Consider the following 18934-nt stretch of genomic DNA (forward strand, 5'->3'; position numbering starts at 1 on the left):
ATATTATGAACAATAAAGAGACTAAAAACAATAGAGATAGTAGGTCAGTGAGGAGATAGATGGGAGGTCATTTATTAACAGAGTGTGAATAGTAAATGTCCAAGATATGTAACTATCTAGAGGTACGCCGATATTATGTGAAGAGGCCTTTCGACCTTTTTAAATAAGCAGAACTCTAAAGCAAAATTGTAGTTGGAAATCGTATACGATCACGCTTCAAGAAGTGATGGAATTTATGATTCAGAGTCTGAGAAAACGATCACTCTCTGCAATGAAAATTTGCACTTCTTGACGCTTGAATTGGGTTTCAGTTCTTCGTATTTCTAAAATATTTTACCACTACAAGTTTAGAATTCCTTATTAAAATAAGAAACTACTACTATACCACAACTAACCATATTATATGAATTCTAATGATCCCAGATCATTATTTTTTGAAAATGTTTTTTGTTGTAAAAGATTTCAATATATATATAATGCCAATTTCTCCCATTGTAATTTGTCCAATCGGACAGATTATAAACCATCTATTAAAAAAATTTAAAAAAAATAAAAAAATAACTATAATCTAAATATTATAAGCAATCCATACTGTCTTCGGCAATTTGCATTATGTTTAACATTATATACAACATTTTATTTATATATTTCAGTATTTTATTTAATTTTTTTTTGATTTGTATATATTTTTTATTTTTGTATATATTTTTATTTTTGTATATATTTTTTTATATTTGTAAATATCTTTTAATAAATTTTTGGTTTATGTTTTCTTTTTTTTAATTGTTTGCTTACTTCTTTTGTGATAAACTATTTTTTTCTACTTTTGTAATTTAATTTCGTTTTTTCAATGATTTAATTATAATAATTTGAAATAGCTTTGAAATGCCACAAATAAATAAATAGTAAATATTTGCAACTTGTTAATAAATTAAATAGTTTAAAATTCCGATCCATTTCCAGCACCACTGAACAACCTGCATATTTCCGCTGCTTTTTTCAGCCCGTATCTATATATTTAATTTTTTTTTATCTATTCACATCAAATCATGTTTTATGGAAAAAATGATGTGCTTGTCGCGCATTCACGTCTCATCCATTGACTTCAACTGGCCCCTTAAGGCCTGAAGCTGTGTGGTAATTGTTGTTGCCTGCTCCTGTACTGCTGTTGCGCTAAGTGCTGTTCAATTGCATTGAAAATGTAAATTGCGAGTGCGGTGCAAAAAATTGAATTTCAAGTTCACACATGCACAGGCGAGAGAGTGCATGGCAGCAGTTATCGTTATCGTTAGCTATCGATAAGCACTTAGGCAATGCAAATGGATTTTAATTACTTTAGAAACTGGTTGACAAACAGTGCGATGAGTGTACAACCCATTTGGAATTTATAGCCGCATAATTAAAATAAACGCTAAAATCAGCGACAGCCAACAAATTGTAAATAATTGGCAAATACTTACTAATTTCAATTAATTTCTTCGTCTACAACGTTTTATACGAGAGTACGTGCTAGGCGGGTGGGCGGTCCGACCCGTTCACTAATTGCTGGGTCGTTTGGGACGGGTCGGGCCGGTTCGGGTCGTAGCAAGGAACAGAACAGAACGGAACGGACGGACGGGCGGACGGACCTGCGTGTAAAACAAGCTAAGACGACGAAACAACAACAAAGGCAACAAAACACTCTAAGAAAAGTTTCGCAATTAACACTTTAAAGTGGAGTATGAAGATATTTTCAGATTTCTTTGCGATTTGATGTTTTAATGCAACAATAAATATGTATACAAATTTTTCAACGTATTGCTCAGTTAATTGATTAATGAAGTATTTTTTATAAATGATTATTTAATTATGAATTATTCAATTCATTTGACATTTACTAGTTAAATGATACTTTTGTTATGACTATTTAATTAACTATTAATAAGTTATGATTTATAATATAATAATGAATATTTATATGAAATGATTATTATTAACAAACAATATTAATAACTGCTTAATAATTAATATTTATTGTTAATTTATTTGTGATTATTATTATAATGAAAGCTTAAATACCTGGTATTGATTAATGATTATTTAATTACTTTTTATTTTTAATATCAATTTGTTATTATTATTTATTTATTTATTTATTTTGTATTTATTTATTATTATTTATTAATTACTATTTATTTATTATTATTAATTTATTATTTTTTATTTATTGTTATTTATTTTTTGTTATTTATTTATTGATATTTATTTATTATTTTATTATATATGTGTATTTAGCCTTATTTGATTTTGACCATTTAAATATCGTTTTTTTTTAATTGTCGGTAATGATGATTTAATAAATATTTCAATTTACATTTTCTAGAAATATCAAACAGTCTAATAATAAACAAGAAAAGTTAATTCCGTTTGTAGTGAAAAAAAAAAAAACATTCGTGTTCAAGCCAAGATTCTGTGTATCCACTCCAGTGGATTAATTATCTAAATTCTGCTCGAATTTAAGTCAGATAGCCATCATTTTCTCAGTGCAGCTGGGAGGGTCGAATGGAGGAGAGCCTTGCGGCGGCACATGTAAGCGGGCTCTCTGCTAACGAGCTACCATTCAAATGCCGCTGCAGCTTCGGCCGACTGGCTGCGTATCGCAAAGATTAACATCTGAGCAGCGACTGCAACGAGCACAAGAACAACAATAATAGCAAGAAAGGTAGACCTGCTGCTGCTAGCTGTTGCTGCAGTCTTAAATGTTTTGTGCAGTTAGGCAGGTCGTGGCAAAATTTTAGGCCAAGGCTCTCCCTCTCCACCTCTTCAGGGTAAGACAACAAATTTACATTTGAAATGAGCACAGCTTAAGTCGAGAGTCAACAAACGCGGCCAGAACGAACGAACAAACGAACCAACGAACAAACGAACGAACGAACGCACGAACGTTGTGCGGTGAACGAACTCCAAGTAGTTTGACTGGAATATGAATGCTGTTTGTTGCTGTTGTTGCCCGCTGCCTCGCTTTAAGATTGAGCGAGTAGTAGTATGTTTGCTGCTTCGTCTAAGCTTGACTTACAGTTCTTTTGAATGTCATTGTCATGGCGCGCGGGCGCACATCCTCTCTGTCCCTCTCTGCCTCTCTCTCTTTCGCTTGCTGTTGCTCTTTTGGTGTTGTTGGTTTGCATAAAGCGGCAGCGCCGGCTGCTTGTTATGAGCTGCTTTGTGCTAATTTCTCATGCATATGTTTTGAGCGGCGTGCATTGAACTTGTGTACTAAAAACGGAACACGTGAGCAATACTGGCAATAACAACAACAACAGAAACCAGCGTTTAATTACTGCACAAGAGTAGTAGTAACAACAGCAACAGCAACAACAACAGCAACGGCGACCACTTTGGAGTTATTATCAGGGGTGGAACATAGAGAGCACATTTTACAATACTTTACAGTTTTTTAATCACACAGTTCTTACGCGATCATTTAGTTAGTTTTATTAATAGCTTGATATGTTTCTTTAACAATCGAGACAATTGAAAATAAAAATGAAAATTAAGGAGATGGTAGAAATGAAACATAGAAAGATACCACATATAAATAAGCTGAGCGCTGATAAGTTTTTAAGTTCCATTCTTTCAGAGATCGCTTCCAAATTTGAATTTTCCCCATTTCTGGTTTTCATTTCAAGTTCAATAATGTATATAATTTCCATAAATTACTCGCCTTAAACACGACTTCATTTGCTTTGCTTCTACCATCTCTAAATGTTGGTGCATTGTTTTTGTTGTCGGCTTGCGCTTCCTTCCTCTCATCTTTCTGCCACATTTCTTTGCATTCTACACTGTTGCTTAGTGGCTTCCAACCGTCCTACTACTATCTCCCTCTACCGCCCCATCCACCCCTGCCTGCTTGTAGAAGAAACTTGTTGAGCGTTCTTTGCGTTCAGTTGGATGCTTCGTGGCATGTTTTTGCTATTTACCGTTAGAAGTAGTGAGTGAACGAACTCGTCGCTAGTCGTATAAGTTAGTTGGTTGCTTGACTTGACTTGGACTCGGACCATCTTTCTGCATCATTGTTATGCTGATAATAATGACGATAATGATGATGATGCTGGCGATTTTCCATTATGTTTTACAACAAACACACACACACACATAGATAATTTTCCAGTTTAAAACACGATGATTGGTTTGGTCGCGCTTTCAATGTTCGTGCATGAAATCGGCCGCTTATCATTTCTCTCTCGCACCTCCCTCTCTTTTTTCACACTCTCGAGCCTATTGGCTGGCTGGCTAGCGATTAGCTGCGCTTACAACATGTTGTAGCTTTTGTTGTTGCTGATTTACTTAATTTGTAATTTGCTCGACTCGTATATTTTGACGTTAAACAGTTGGAAGTAGAGATGGGCATGGGGACGATCTGCCTTTATTCGTGTGTTGTGTGCGTAATTGAAGGGAGCACAAAAAAAAAAGAAACACGTACGAGAAAACATTAATTTAACGCTAATAAGAAGCACCTAAAAGATCTTTTATTGTATTCGTTAATAAGGATTGTAGAAACGTTAACAAATATCAAATAAACAATAGAGAATGTTACACTCAAGCAAGCCCAAGTTAAATGCATCAATAGCAGAAGCAACAAGAGAGAACGCTACAGTCGAGCAAGCCCGAAAATAAACTCGTCCTTTCTCGGACCTAGGAGAATCTGGATCCCAACTTTGGTTATTCTAGCTTTTACAGTTTCTGATATCCTTGCGTTCATCCAGACGGACAGACGGACGGACGGACATGTCTAGATCGATTTCTATCGTCATGCTGATACAGAATATATATACTTTATGGGGTCGGAGATGCTTCCTTCTTTTTACCCTACGGGTACAGGGTATAAAAAGGTGAAGAAGAGCAAGCTTCAGTTTTGTGGGCGTAGTACTGGAAGGAAATTATTTCGCTAATAATTGGAATGTAATGTGAACATTATTAATGGGAGGGAGAGGGAGCATTGCTATATCGATTCGTCTCGATATGCTGATTAAGAATATATAAACTTTTTAGCCTTCGAGACAGGGTACTCGGAACTCGGGATATGCACTAAGTGCATGGTTGTATTTTCTTTGAAATCGTTCGGTTTTAAGCCGTAGCGCTAATTTCACTGTTTTCGAATCGCATGGCTTCCATATTCCATTAGCTTTCACAAGCTTTTGGCCGCAATAAGCGTATGTTATTCAGTTGTTGCACTTTCCATAACCTTCACATGTGTCGTATATAACCTCACTTGTTATTGGTTTTCAAACATTCCGCCAAGATATGTATGTGTATGCTATTATTTCTGTTATATTATATATTATTATTTATATTATATTATATATTATTATTTATATTTTACTATTGTGGCTTTATTTATTTTTTAAAATAATATTTTAAAGAATATGTACGATCGGTCTGTTATAACAGACTATAGCCATACATACCTTCGTTCGATGTTGCAAATTTATCGAAAAAGGGAAAAATTGTAGCTAAGGTCACAAAAGCAAACAATTTGCATGCACAATTGTGTCATTTGAAAATTGTAAATAAAAATTGGTTGCTTTTATTGCGTACGTGATTTGAAAAGTGCGATTCGTGGCCGTAAACCCATCGCTAGCTCAAAGCTTCTTTTCTTTTCTCTCCTCTCTCACTCTCTCGCTAAGGTTGCCTGCCCTTCGCGCTGCTCTTCGAGTGCGTAGAGTTCTCAGCTTAATTTGTTTAGTCACACTTTGTTGAAGAAGTCAACAAACCCGGCATGGTTGCTTAATCTTTGGCTATGCCCATTAAATTGGTTACAACGCAACTTGTCGACATCCAATTTGGTATTATTAATGGAGCGGCTTCGTCTACTACCCAGTATACATACGTGAATGTACGCTTTATGGCTTTTTGCTAAGCGTATGCACTCTTTCTTTTTGGGCAGCTTATGTAACAACAACTTAATGCATACGTCATGTAAACGGACTGAGAACCGAAAGTGGAACTAAGCCCTTTCTTCGCTTTTGGTTGAAGAAAGAAAAGACAAAAAAAGTAGCCAGAAAAGTAAATTTTTATTTTGTATTTGGAAGGTAGGGCTTGGGAAAAGCATTTCTGAAAACTATAAATAGTTAAGTATATAAACAAATATTAAATTTAGCTTTTCTTTGAAAAGGCCAATTTTTTTGAGTCTTATAAGAGCTACATTTAATTATATTACTTTTAGTTTATTTTGAAAAACAGAAAGATTTTGAAAATAAATAAATAAAACAGTTCCTATGTTCCTAATTTGAGATAAGCTTGGAAATGTATCGTTTATTGACCGCATCATACTGATCAGCTTTATTCAGTTTTGGTATTCCACATTAGAAACCATAAAATAAAATAGAATTAAAGGAAGTTCTGGAAGAAAACCAATACTATAGCGAGCAGCTCAAGATCCTCTTCAAGTTCCTTCCAATTAGCTACTTCTTGCCGCAAAAAGTTGTCTCGAATGACGGTTTAGCGAACTTCCGAGAAGGTTCCCAGACTAATCTAATAAAGCATTTCTCGAAGGAGTTCCTAAAGAAATACAATTTTAAACTCTTTCTCAAAATGTGACAGAACACCTAACTGGCGGGAAATTCTAAATAATATAAAATTTTGAATTTTTATTTCGTAAAAGAAATACTATATTCTTTCAGTAATTTATAAAAATATGTTTAAAATTCAAAAAGTTTATCTCAAAAAATCAATAATATTTTTAATTTTCATTTCGTAAAACAAATATTATATTCCTTCCGTAATTAAACAAAAAATGTTTAAAATATAAAAAGTTTTTCTCTTGTAATTAATTAATAAGTGAATAAATAATAAATAAATAAATTAATAAGCTACAAAATAAAGAGCTTATTAAATTAATTGACCAACGACAAATAAAATAAACTGAATAAATGAAATGTATTTTAAATTATTTTGCTTACAATTAATATAATAATAATTATTTCGGTACTTAGTTTACAATTACCAAAATAATTTATTTATATTCATTTAAATAACTATCATTAAAATCTTGAATGTTTCGAAATTCCTACAATTTAGGCTTTATATTTTACCATTTTTTAAGTGACTTAAGTCTTAAAGAATTGCGCCAAAGTGTGTTTTCCTTTAACATATGTATGTAACTGCATTAACAGTGCGATTCTTCGAATTATGTAGAAGTGGGTGTGAGTATGAGAGCACTCACTGTTAAGCACTTGACACAAAAAGCAGCAGCGACTTAACATAATGTTTTATGTCTTTACAAGCTGTTGGTAATGCATTAGCACCACCGTATCGCTTGTATAAGAGAATTAACATAACCAGCGAAGTCTACACAACATTATAGCGTGCAACAGTTAACGCCGCCGCACGCTCTCTGGGCCACATTTCAGTTTATGTTGTTGGGGTGTGCCTTCGCTCTTGCACTCCCTCTCTCTTGCCTTTTCTCTCTTATAAAATTAGATGGCCAACATGTGTTGCTGCCCGCCACAGTCTCACATCAACAACAAGTGTTTTTTTGCACTCTCCACACTCTCCAAATTGAATTGAAGATTCTCTTCTACGTGGCGTCGCATGCTCGTTTTCGTTGCTGGTTCGTTTACAACTCGTCGTGCTTGGCTCGCCTATGTTCGTCGTACGTTTGGTTCGTTCTCGTTTCTGATGGGGGAGCTCGTTGATTTTTGAAATCAGTTCGCGATGGAACTTTGAACACTGTAGTTCGTTCATCATTTGCGTTCGCGTTGTCGTCATCGTACTGTTGTCGTCGTGTTCTGTTTTGCGTGCAATTCTTGAAGCCAAACTGAAAGATAAATAAATAAATCCCATATCGTTCATTGTCGCTATTACTTTTTTCGGCTATTTGCAATTGTTATTTATACCAAAAAAGAAAAAAAAAAATACATAAATATTTAAGCCCGAAGTGCAATAGAAAGCAAGTTCTTAGTACAATCAAGTTCAAAATTTTGCAAAAATTTTGATTTGAAAATCTCATTTAGTGCCTATTTGTAGAAGAAGAAAGTGTCAGTAGAGAGTTGATTGAGTTGTGTTTTTATTCCACAATAATATCCAACCAATAACAACAACAACACAACATCAACAACAACAGATATATCAGCGATACTTGAATTTGTCGTGCGTGTCTTTTAATTGATTCCGCGGATTGCTTTCTCTCATACATATGTGTGTGTGTTTGTGTAAACTGCAATAAAAATTGAAAAATAAAAAAAATAAAAATAAAAAATTGCACTTAACGCATTTCTTCGGCACATCATCATCCATCTATGTGGATTAAAGGCGGGCGGATAATATCTGAACCGCTCATGGATTAACACACATTGTGCAAATTCTGCACCGCCAACAACAACAACACCAGCCGGTACGGAGTAGTGGGTTCAAAAATTTTGATTGAAAACAATTCTTGTGCGCATAAATAATTGCGTATGTGAGTCAACAAAGAAGTTTTTGCTATAAAGAAGTAGTTTGAAAATAAGAAAGAAAGAAACCAAGTGCCCTCACAAATGTTTTGTGTAAAAAACCACATTTAAGTGAAAATAAAACCAAGTCCGATATCGCTCATATACGAGTATATAACTAAACAGTTGTCGCTGCTGCTGCTGCTGTTGCTGCCGTTTTTATCGCTGCCCAGGCCAGCTCAGCCGAGAAACTGCTGCTGGCAAGCCCAGATATAGAACATTTCTAAAAGAAATACAGCCGCCAGCAAAATAAGCGATAACGACAAAATGGTGGTTCTTGAAACTGCCAGCGCCCTATTGGGCGGACCATATGCACAAGGCGCCCCCGCCCTAAAAATGGTACAAAAACGTTACATTGGATTACATCAATGGCTGGGACCAATCCGGACCAAAGAGCTGAAGGAGCATATTGTAAGTGCCATCAAATACTAGTCCACAGAACATATATTCTGATATGACTAATCAGTGAACAAAGCCCCCCTAGAAATATGCATATGCCTGTGGTTTTGGTTTGAGTCAGCTTTTTGGCTGATAACGACTGACCGAACCGAACCCAAACCCTTTCTTCTTTGTGAACTCTGAAGGACCGGAAGTTTTTTAAATGCTAGATTATGGTGATACATAAAAATATTTGATGGCATTCGCAGAAATTTCACTGAACACTCAGGCTTACTGTGTTTGTGCTCATCACTCGGATTTCAAAATTTTGACACCTCAAGTTTTTCTGAGAAACTGCTGTTATATGAACTACTGTTCTTATATATTTATTTGGGGCTTTTTTTTTTTTTTTTTAAAAAAAAAAGTTTAAAGGCGCGCAGCTTTTTTTTTTAGGGTTTTTCAAAACAATATTGTTGTATTCGAGTCTCTAAAGATTAGAATTACAATAGAAATCATTGAAACAGTCATCTATTTGCCGAATTCATTCCTCTTTTGAGCTATCTGTGACATTGAGAAATATTTTTGAAATATTCGAGCCTCCAAAAACTTTAATTTTTCAATTTAATTTAAACTGTTATGTGGCTTACGGTTCCTATTTGCAGTCAGGAATAAAGAATATTGAAGAAAGAAGTGCAGTAGAAAGATATTTCTTAGAACAGTACAGCCAAAATCACAAAAATTTCTAAATTCATATTCAAATGTCGAAAATATCATGGTTTGTTTGGGCGTAAATTTAAAATTTTCAATAAAAATGAGCTTAATGAAGCGCTATAGATTGAATGACAAAACATTACCTGAGATGTGACTCAAAATCGCCTCAAAAGAGTTTTAGATAGGAAATGTTCTCATATGCAAAATAATTGGAATAAAAAGTTATATATTTTTATGAAAACGATTTCCTACATCAGAGCTGGTATAATATTTTAATACATCATTGAAATATCAGCAGAGGTATCTTTAAAACATAACATTATAAAACATCATAAAAGAGAAAACTTATTGGCAATCGAAGTCTTTTTCTTAACTTAAAACTTATAGGGTGATCTAACTAATTGCTACTGAAAGATACGAGAGATTGTTTCATGGGCTTAGTAGATTCGATAAAGCTCTCTTTCTGCTCAATAATGTCTTGAAAGTAAAGTATATTTACAGTACTTTTTTATTTTATTTTGCTATTCAAGAAAAATATATGCCTTTTAATACTGCTCCAACTTTCCATCACTACAGAAATTTATCTTCGATTATTCCCCAAATAAAAGTAGTTCATCAAATTCTGTTCTCATTTACTCATCACTTTTATTCAATTTTCATCAACTATGATGATTGTTCTATGGTTCCAATGAGCTCAGCGTATTATTTGCACCAACAATTTGGCTCTAAACCGTTTTATGTCTGACCCCAACAACTAATCTCACTTTCCATTTAAACGTAACTGCAAACAAAATTCTATTTCAACAAATATACCCCCCGAATGATATTTGTTTTGTGACAAATTGCTGGAAACCCACTCCCTCCCCCATACTCAATGACCAAGAAAGAAAAAAACACACCCCATGCTAACTGTAATTATTTCCGTTCATTGTTGTTGCTGTTACTTATATAAGCGTTTTATTTTCTATGCAACTCCTTTTATTTTCTATTACTACTATTATTTGTTGTTGTTAATGCTGCGGCTGCCACAATTTTGTTGTCCATTTCAATTTTGTTTTCAAACATTTTCACATTGATTGTGTTTTATTTATTTTTTCCGATGTTTGTTTTTTTCGTTTCGACTTGTCTAGTGCTCGTGTGCTCATTGATTGATTGACAATTTGATTGATTATATTTTGTGCTTCTGAGTCTGTGTGTGTGTGTGTGTTTTTGCAAATCCCTTTAGCTCTCTCATGCTCCTATAATTTCAGTTGCTTTGCATAGCTCGCTAAGCTTAGCTCACTCGCTTGGCCGCATCGACTCGCCCACCATCCTCCTCCTCCTCCTCCTCCTCCACCTCCTCCACCTCCTCCACCTCCATCACAACTGCGTCGATTTGTGATCCAGTCCTGAACTGAACATACCTCTTGTGTTGTGATCTCTTTCGCGTTCAGCCCTCGGTCCGTCCCTACTTTTAAATAGCCTGTTGCCTGCATTGCTGCTTACCTTCTGATTGCCAACATCGCCAACCTGGCCAACGTGGCCAACGTGGCCAACCTGACCAGCCGGCCGCTTCCACAAGACTAATGAGCTCACATTAGTCATTTTTGTTTGGCGGCGGTTCGGGACTCTGTGGATTGCGCAGCCGGCACTCTTATTAGAGAAGGATTGCTATTTGTAGTCATAAAGATGACCTAACTAGTCTACCCATACGAGTGTGTGTGTATGTGTGTGTGTGATTAACTACAGTAAGTTGTGGTCGTTGAAGGGAAGTTACTAACTGCAAATAAAAATCGTAATACACACTTAAAATTGTTAAAAGTTTTGATTACAATTAACAAAATTGAAAATTATATATCCCTAAGTCAACTATTTTTTATTTAATTAATATGTTTAAATTCCATTCCAAATTAACCAAAATGAGCTGAGTTTTTTGTGGGAATTAAAACCTTAAATTTCATAAAATAAAAGATACAAACAATGGAAAAAATTAATTTTAAATAGAAATGAAAACAATAATAAATTCCAATAAAAAAATAAATTGTAGGTAATTTAATAGAAACAGGGAAAAGTAAATAAAATATAAGTTATAAAAAATTATTATCTAAAAAATGAAAGACATAGATTTAGAAAAATATGTATATTAAAAATAAAAATAAAATTAAAAATTAAAAACAAACATTAACAATTTAAAGAGTACATTAAAAAAATACAAAAAAATAAATAGAAGTTTAATATAATAAATAAATAAAATATGAAAAGAAAAATAAACAATTTATTCAAAAATAATAATAAATGAAAAAAAAAAGAATAATATAAAATTTTAAATGTAAAAAAATATTAAAATACAGAAAAATTTAATCAATTAATAGAACAACTTATAATGGATAGTACAATTGAAAAATAAAAAACATAAATATACGATTATATAAACTGAATACATTATAAAAAAAGTATTTATATTTTATCATTGAACTGCATTAAAAAAATTAATCAATTGATGAGAAAATAATACATTTATAAAGTAATTACAAGATAAGTAAAAAAAATTTAACTGACGTTATTCAAAATGTGAAATGAAAGAATAACTATTTGGTGTCTTTGAAAAATGTTTCGCAAGCTTTAAAGAGTCAACTCTATTCAATGCAAATATATGGTTTTATTTTAATACCAAATATTTGCTAAAAATAACAAACCTTCTTATTGAACTCCAATGCGACTGCTGTTATTTTTAACTTCCAATCACACTTTTCGTAGAACAGGCTATGAAAAAATTGCGAAGTTATTTCAGCTTTTCCACAGTAATAGAAAATTGTAATAAAAGTAGTTCTCAATTCCTTTTCACATTTAGAAGTAATCAATTAGTTGCTATATATAAGGTTTATAAAAATTTGTTTCCTTGTAGTTGCTTCCTTTTGCTTATCTTTAGAAGTAAGCCACGTTTTTTCCACGCTTTAATTATTTTTGCTATACTTGCTATACAGTAGAACAAATACTGTAGCTATGTATCTGCAGCTCTATATCTTTTGGGTTGTATGCTGTTCCGCTGTTGCGCGCCTAATTAATGTGCTCGAGTATGTGTGTGAGTGTGTGTGTATAAGGAGGAGTAAGAAAGAGGGGGAAGGAAGGAAAGGAAGGAAGAGGCAGCGATTTGGTGGCAAGAAGGAAAGACAGAAAGACAGCGAGTCAGCCACAAATTTATGGCCTGGCTTGAGCAGCATATGAATTATGCTTTGGTTGTGGGGTAGGCAGTGAAGCAACAACTGCAACAAGTCGCAACACAAACACACAGATACACAACACAAATGTGTGTGTGTGTGTGTGTGTGTGTGTATTTTCCAATTGAGTGATTTATGCGCTTGGAAAAATGCATTTGAAGCCAAATGCTGCTTAAGAAGAGCAACGAGGCAAAGTTTTAGGTTCTTGTTGAATTTTGTGGATGGCACAAAGCCAGAGTAACACACATACACACACAAATACAAACCAAAACATGCACATGTCGTACACACACACACACACACACACACATTTAATCTATCCATAGCTCAGCTCATTAAGCTGAAACAAAGCCACATTAATAGCATTATGTATCGCTAGTTTCTGGCGCACGTTGCACTTCCTTTGCCACCTGCCAAGAGCAGGTCAGGTGAGACAGAGATGAAGATAGCATACATATATATATGTGTGTGTAAGAGAGAGAGAGCGCGCGCTTGTAATGCTGGTTATATTAGCAGACTTGAATAATGAATGTTTATAATTTCTTAAGTGTTTGTAAAGGGCTACCAATCCCTCCCGCTTACCCCTTTCGCACCTCACCCCATTAAGCCATGCCTATTTGCACTTTTGCTTTACTCTACAGTTTTGCATGCCACTCACACACACACACACACACAAATGCACATATTACGTATACGTTGTGGGAAGCAACCATTTGTGACTACTTCATACACTTCTCAGATTACAATGCAACGAACACGACTGAGGCTGACGTTGACGCATGAACCTGAGAACTACATACATATATATGTGAGTGTATGTGTATTTGTGTGTGTCAGCGTGTGTGTGTGCCTTTGTGTGTGTGACATTTGTTACGATTTGACTTGACATCGATACTTTAGTGGTCCTCTGCCGATTCTGTTGCGGCATGCCATGCACTTTACATTGATTTTGAATTGTTAGATGCTGTGTGTCTCTCTGTCCATCAGTTCCAAAGACTGGCAGCTTGTTGCCATGGATATGGGACATGGATATAGATTGCAGATGGATATGTTATGTGAACTAACTGACAGTAGTAGCTAGTAATTAAATAGCCCTGAGAAAGCTGACAAACAAAGCGATATTGAACCAAATGAACGCTTCAATTTCAGAGTTGTGACAGAATTAAGCTTTTGCTAAAAGTACACATTGGAAATAAATAAATCAAAACTCTGCAAATAGCTACATAAAATGGGTATTACTTTTAAATATATTGGTAAATATTTATATTTACTTGTCCAGTTTGCAACTGTTTTCAATTGTTCGCCTTTGTCTTTAAATCATTTCTCCGTACTGGTGATCTGTTCCTCATTTCGAGGCAAATTGTTCCAAATAATCGATTATAGATAGGATTTATCGATAAGACTTGAAGAATAAAGTTTTACATTTCTTAATAAGTTTCTCTTATGTTAGAAAACAAGGTAGAAGTTCTTTTGAGAATAATAGTGGAATAATAAAAGGAATATGTACAGAATAGTATATGTTTCGGATAGGATCTTGACCCAACGAAGCCATGGGCTGTATCAGTTGGCTGCCCGTCAAGAGCCATGGAAATAGAAAAAAAGGTCCACCTTTTGGGCTGACCTTGCTAAATCCAAAGGGACATTCTTTCGCACCTACTAGTTCTGCCATAGATCGGAGTATCAGAGAAGGAAAGAAAGAGTTAAAGGCGCCCGAAATTATATCGTAAGAACGCTATCAGAGAATTCTCGTAGCTGTCAAATGGTCTATCGATACACTGCAAGTAGCAATTCGCTTGCCACTTATCGAAAACAAGACAGGGTTGCTTTGATGCATCGGCAACGTCGGTTCTCTGGTAATTATTTCAACAGCTTTTGCTGTGAAATATTGCACAAAAAATTGACAAACTATATGTTTTTGAAATTAAATACAAACCTAAATAATTCTGTTCGTAATTCTTTATAATGCTCATAATTATTTTAGAGAATTCTATTTTGACTACAACAAGAATAATAAATAAACAAATAATTGCGCTAAATTACGAATTCTTTCAAACAATTTGATTTTGCAAACGCACGAATTTGAATTGTTCTGCGAAAGCTTAACTTATCTAACTACTCCGTGGTTGGTAACCCATGGAGCTTCAAAACTTTTCTGCCTTCTGCCTTCTTCCCTATTTCAACACATTATCTCGCGCCAGCCGCCAACCGCCAGTTGAGGCAACAGCTGGCTTTGCCTTGCCGCCTACAAGTGTCAGCTTGGCTGACTTGCCACTGGCTTCTCTCTGTCTATCAGCTGCCAGTGTGTTTGTTGTTGTTGTTGCAACAGACTTCAACTTCAAGTCGCAAGTTAAACAGTGAAAAGCGCTTGAATGACAAGATTGCCGCAAGCCATTTCTAAAACTATCTACAGCTTGCTTATGAGCCTCAGCCCTTGAGTAAGTTTTTTTTCAATTTTTTTTTTTATATCTACTGCTGCACATTTTCTAAATGTCATTAAAAAATGTCTTGTCTGTCTTTCCGCTGCCTTCTGCTGGTCGGTCGGTTCGTTGGTTTGTTGGTTTGTTTCTCTGCCTCTGCCTTCTGCCTTCTCGGTCTGTGTGGCCTTAAATAAGTTTTAGCTGCGCTTTTCACATCAACGTTTGAGGTCCTCGGCACATTTAAATGTGTTCTACAAATTGTCTCATGACGCTCAAGGCGATGCAACTGAACGCATCCTCCCTCTCACCATCCCTCCCACCCTCTCTCCTTCTGCTCTGCCCCCGACGGCGCCTGCTTTGCTTTGCTGCGGCTGCTCTCTTGAGTGGTGGAGCAAACAACACTCCAAGAAGGCCACTTGTCGACTAGTTTGCCAGTTCTGCTTGACTGTCAAGAGTGTGGCTAGCTCGCTACACTGAGAAAATTCGGCTTATACAATGTAATTAATAAAAATTCAATACATTAATCATAAATGTAATATATTAATAAACAAAATTTAATGAATTGATAAAAAAATGTAAAGAATTAATAAAAAATTCAAATAAATTGATTAATAAAAATAATAATTAATAAATAAATACCATTTTAATTTCAAAATGTCATAAATTAAAAAATAAAGTTTAATTAATAAAATAATAAAAATTACTAAAAATAAAACAAATTAACTACAAATTTAAATCAGTAATTTGAAATATTAATCAAAAAATAAATTATTAAACTTATAATAAATTTAAAAATAAAAATAAAATAAGTTATTACAATTTTTATAAAATAGTATAAATAATAGTATAAATAAGTCGATAAAAAAATTAAATTAATTAAAAAATAAAATACTAAAAATATTAATTAAAAAATATGTAATACAGAAATTTAAAACATTAATAAAAAAAAAATAAATCAATAGAAAAATTTACTAAATAATTAAAAAGAAACATGAGTAAATTCAAAAAATTTCTTAAAATAAATAATAAATAAGAAAACAATTAATAAATAAATAATTAAAAGTAAAATAAATAAAAGTAACTTTATTCAACAATTACCTAATTTATTTAAAAAAAACATTCTTTGTTTCAGTGTATCTCTTCACTTCTTCGCATTCGTATGTGTTTCTTTCTAGCTGGCGTTTGTTTTTATTTGGCTTGCGGAAATGCGTTTTTCAAAGTAGTTGTTGTTGCTGTTATTGTTGTTGTTGCTGGTTGCTTTGTAGCTTGCATATGAATTAAACGACGCAACTTTCTATGAAATTGTCCAACTCGCCATCCATGCAACCCTGGCTTCCAACTTGATCATCTCAATGCTAATGATATTGCTCACGTAATCATAGAGTTAACACTCTGCCACGCCCCTTGTGTGCATGCGTGTGCATGCGTGTGTATGTGTGTGTGTTGCAGTCTGCTTAGCTTTGATTTACGAATAGTTCAAGCGACCTCCATTACCCCCTCTGCCCGCCTGCCCAGATGAGACAATCATTTGTTGTGTCTCTGCAACCATAACCTTTAATTCCATGTTGTCTTCTTTAATTTTTTTTTGCTTCGCTTGCATTGCAAATTGCAAAATTCAAACATAATTTCAATTATGTGTATGTGTGTGTGTGTATGTGTGTAATCCCGCCATTTCCCGCTCTTCCTTTATTTTATACTTTTGTGAGCATTTTTTTTTTCTTTTATCGCTCGCTTGTGTGATTTCTTCATTTTTCCGCTTATATTGCAATTTTTATGTGTGTCTTGGCTTCGGTTCCCCTTTTTGTTATGTGCAGCTGCTTCTTGCACTTTTCATAAATTAAAAGTTAATAAAAACCACCACAGGTAGCTCTAATTTATTTTTAATATTTATGTTCATGTGTGCTGCTTCTTCAGTTTTCCCCAACTTCTATGCGGCTAGTTGTTGGTTGTTTTATGAATTTTTAATGCGTGGAAAAATGTGTGCGGCTAAAGAATTTGCTGTTAGATGCGGTGAAAACTGTAGCAAATTAGATGTGTGTGTGTGCGTGTGTTTGTGTGTGTGTGTGTGTGTGGAGGGAAAACTTGGCTTTAACGAGCAGATTTCTATTGCTCAGGCAGGAAGGCAGCCACGTGAAGAAAATATAAACAAGCTCTCCTCCACATTAGTCGCTTTGACTCGGTTTCCCCATTTGGCTTCGAGTGAAATTTAATGCACTTGTGAGCTATTTGCTAAGCCCGCAAATTTTCCATTGCGGATGCAGATCTCTTATTTTATTTTATTTTTAATGAAGAGCGGGCAGGCGTGAAAAGTGGAGCACTAGATGTTTAACTTTGAGGATTCGTCTTGATTTTGTGTGAACTGCACACTTTTCACTTTTATTAAAAACTAGTTAAATAACTTTTATTTAAGTAGAACTCTAACATTAAATATTAATATCTCGATATTGGAATTTCACTTCTTTGGAAGAAACGTATATTTTGGGTTCATAAACTTAACCTTTTTTTTATTATTTTTATTTCATTTTAATTATTATTTCTTCTACTATTATTATTATTATTATTATTATTTCTACTTTTATTTCAACCTCCGACTCCAACCAATTGTAGTCGGATTCATAGACCTGAGCAAATACTTCAAATTAAAAGCCAATTAATTAATGAAAAATAAAACTAAATGAAATAAAGGAATCTCTCACAGGGTGGGGGAAGATGGATTAACCAGAGCCTTTTAGAAAAGGAAGAAAGACTGCGGCAAGTGGAAACTTTCATATAATTTAGGTATAACAGCCGAAAAGGATGATAATTTCTGTTCTGCCTGTTGGAGCTGAAGGATTTGCGCTTACAGTTATAGTCTAATTTGCTTCCAACAATACTCATTAGTTTATTTCGATTTGGGGAAACGGGAAGTAGGTCTTGTTACTCAAAAGTTCATCTTGGGGCTAAATGAAGTCACGCCCCAGTTACGCCGCCACTTTATTATGCCATTGCTCAGCTTATAATGGTTAACAAAGCCCTCAACTAATTCGAGAATTCACTGCAAATCCAATCAAATGCTTTTGGTAAAATGTGCGCTGTCGACACACCTGAGTCCTCCCAGCACCTCCCCCTCCCTCTCTCTCACTCCATCCTTGCACGCCTTAAACGTGGCGTAATGAACTTAACTGAATGTTGAAAATCGCCGTCATTGCAACTTGCAGTTTAGTTGCTTTCTGTGCCAGATGCGCCAGATGCTCTCATTATAGTTTAGTTTTGCACTTTCCAATTTTTTAATTAATTTTCTGTCAACGTTGGCAAAATCAAACTTGTTTAATTACAAACGGACCAAACCTTCCCTTTCCCATCCACACCCTGCTCTCGGCTGCGATGTCACGTGCTGCAATCTGGATTTTTATATGCTGCACAAATTGAAAGACAATTCCGTGGCTGTGGCTGATAATGCTATCAACATGTGCTGCCAATTGTCTGGCTCTGAAATGGATATATGTATATAGCTACCTATGTATATCCTTAAAACTGTACATACATATAAGGATGACTAACATGGTTATTGGCAGTTTTTAAAGTTGGTTGCCAAGTTTGAAGCTTTTCTATATGCAGTTTGTTTCTGGTACATGGCTGAAAAGTCGGAAGTATGCAGCTACTAACTTGATTATCTACTCAATTACAAAACACACACACACTGAGAGAAAAGGATAAGGAGAGGAAGAGTCAAATACACACAACACAACACAACACAACACAGAATGTAAGCAAAGTTTTGCAG

The 18934-nt window shown here is 34.5% G+C and overlaps 1 protein-coding gene across 3 annotated transcripts in view; it reads left to right on the plus strand.

Moving 5' to 3' along the window:
• The first annotated feature begins 8107 nt into the window (after positions 1–8107).
• Positions 8108–18934, plus strand: part of LOC115624234 (maternal protein pumilio) — a 192795-nt gene continuing 181968 nt past the window's right edge. For 2 of the 3 annotated variants that reach the window (XM_030518853.1, XM_030518852.1), the window contains exon 1: positions 8109–8879. In XM_030518853.1, coding sequence (XP_030374713.1) covers positions 8736–8879 — 144 coding nt within the window. In that variant the 5' untranslated portion in view covers positions 8109–8735. Of the gene's footprint in view, positions 8880–18934 lie in introns of all 3 variants that reach the window. The other variant, XM_030518851.1, reaches the window with a different exon arrangement.

This window comes from Scaptodrosophila lebanonensis, unplaced genomic scaffold (genome assembly GCF_003285725.1).
Source record: "Scaptodrosophila lebanonensis strain 11010-0011.00,11010-0021.00 unplaced genomic scaffold, SlebRS2 tig00000053-arrow-pilon, whole genome shotgun sequence".
NCBI classification, from domain to species: domain Eukaryota; kingdom Metazoa; phylum Arthropoda; class Insecta; order Diptera; family Drosophilidae; genus Scaptodrosophila; species Scaptodrosophila lebanonensis.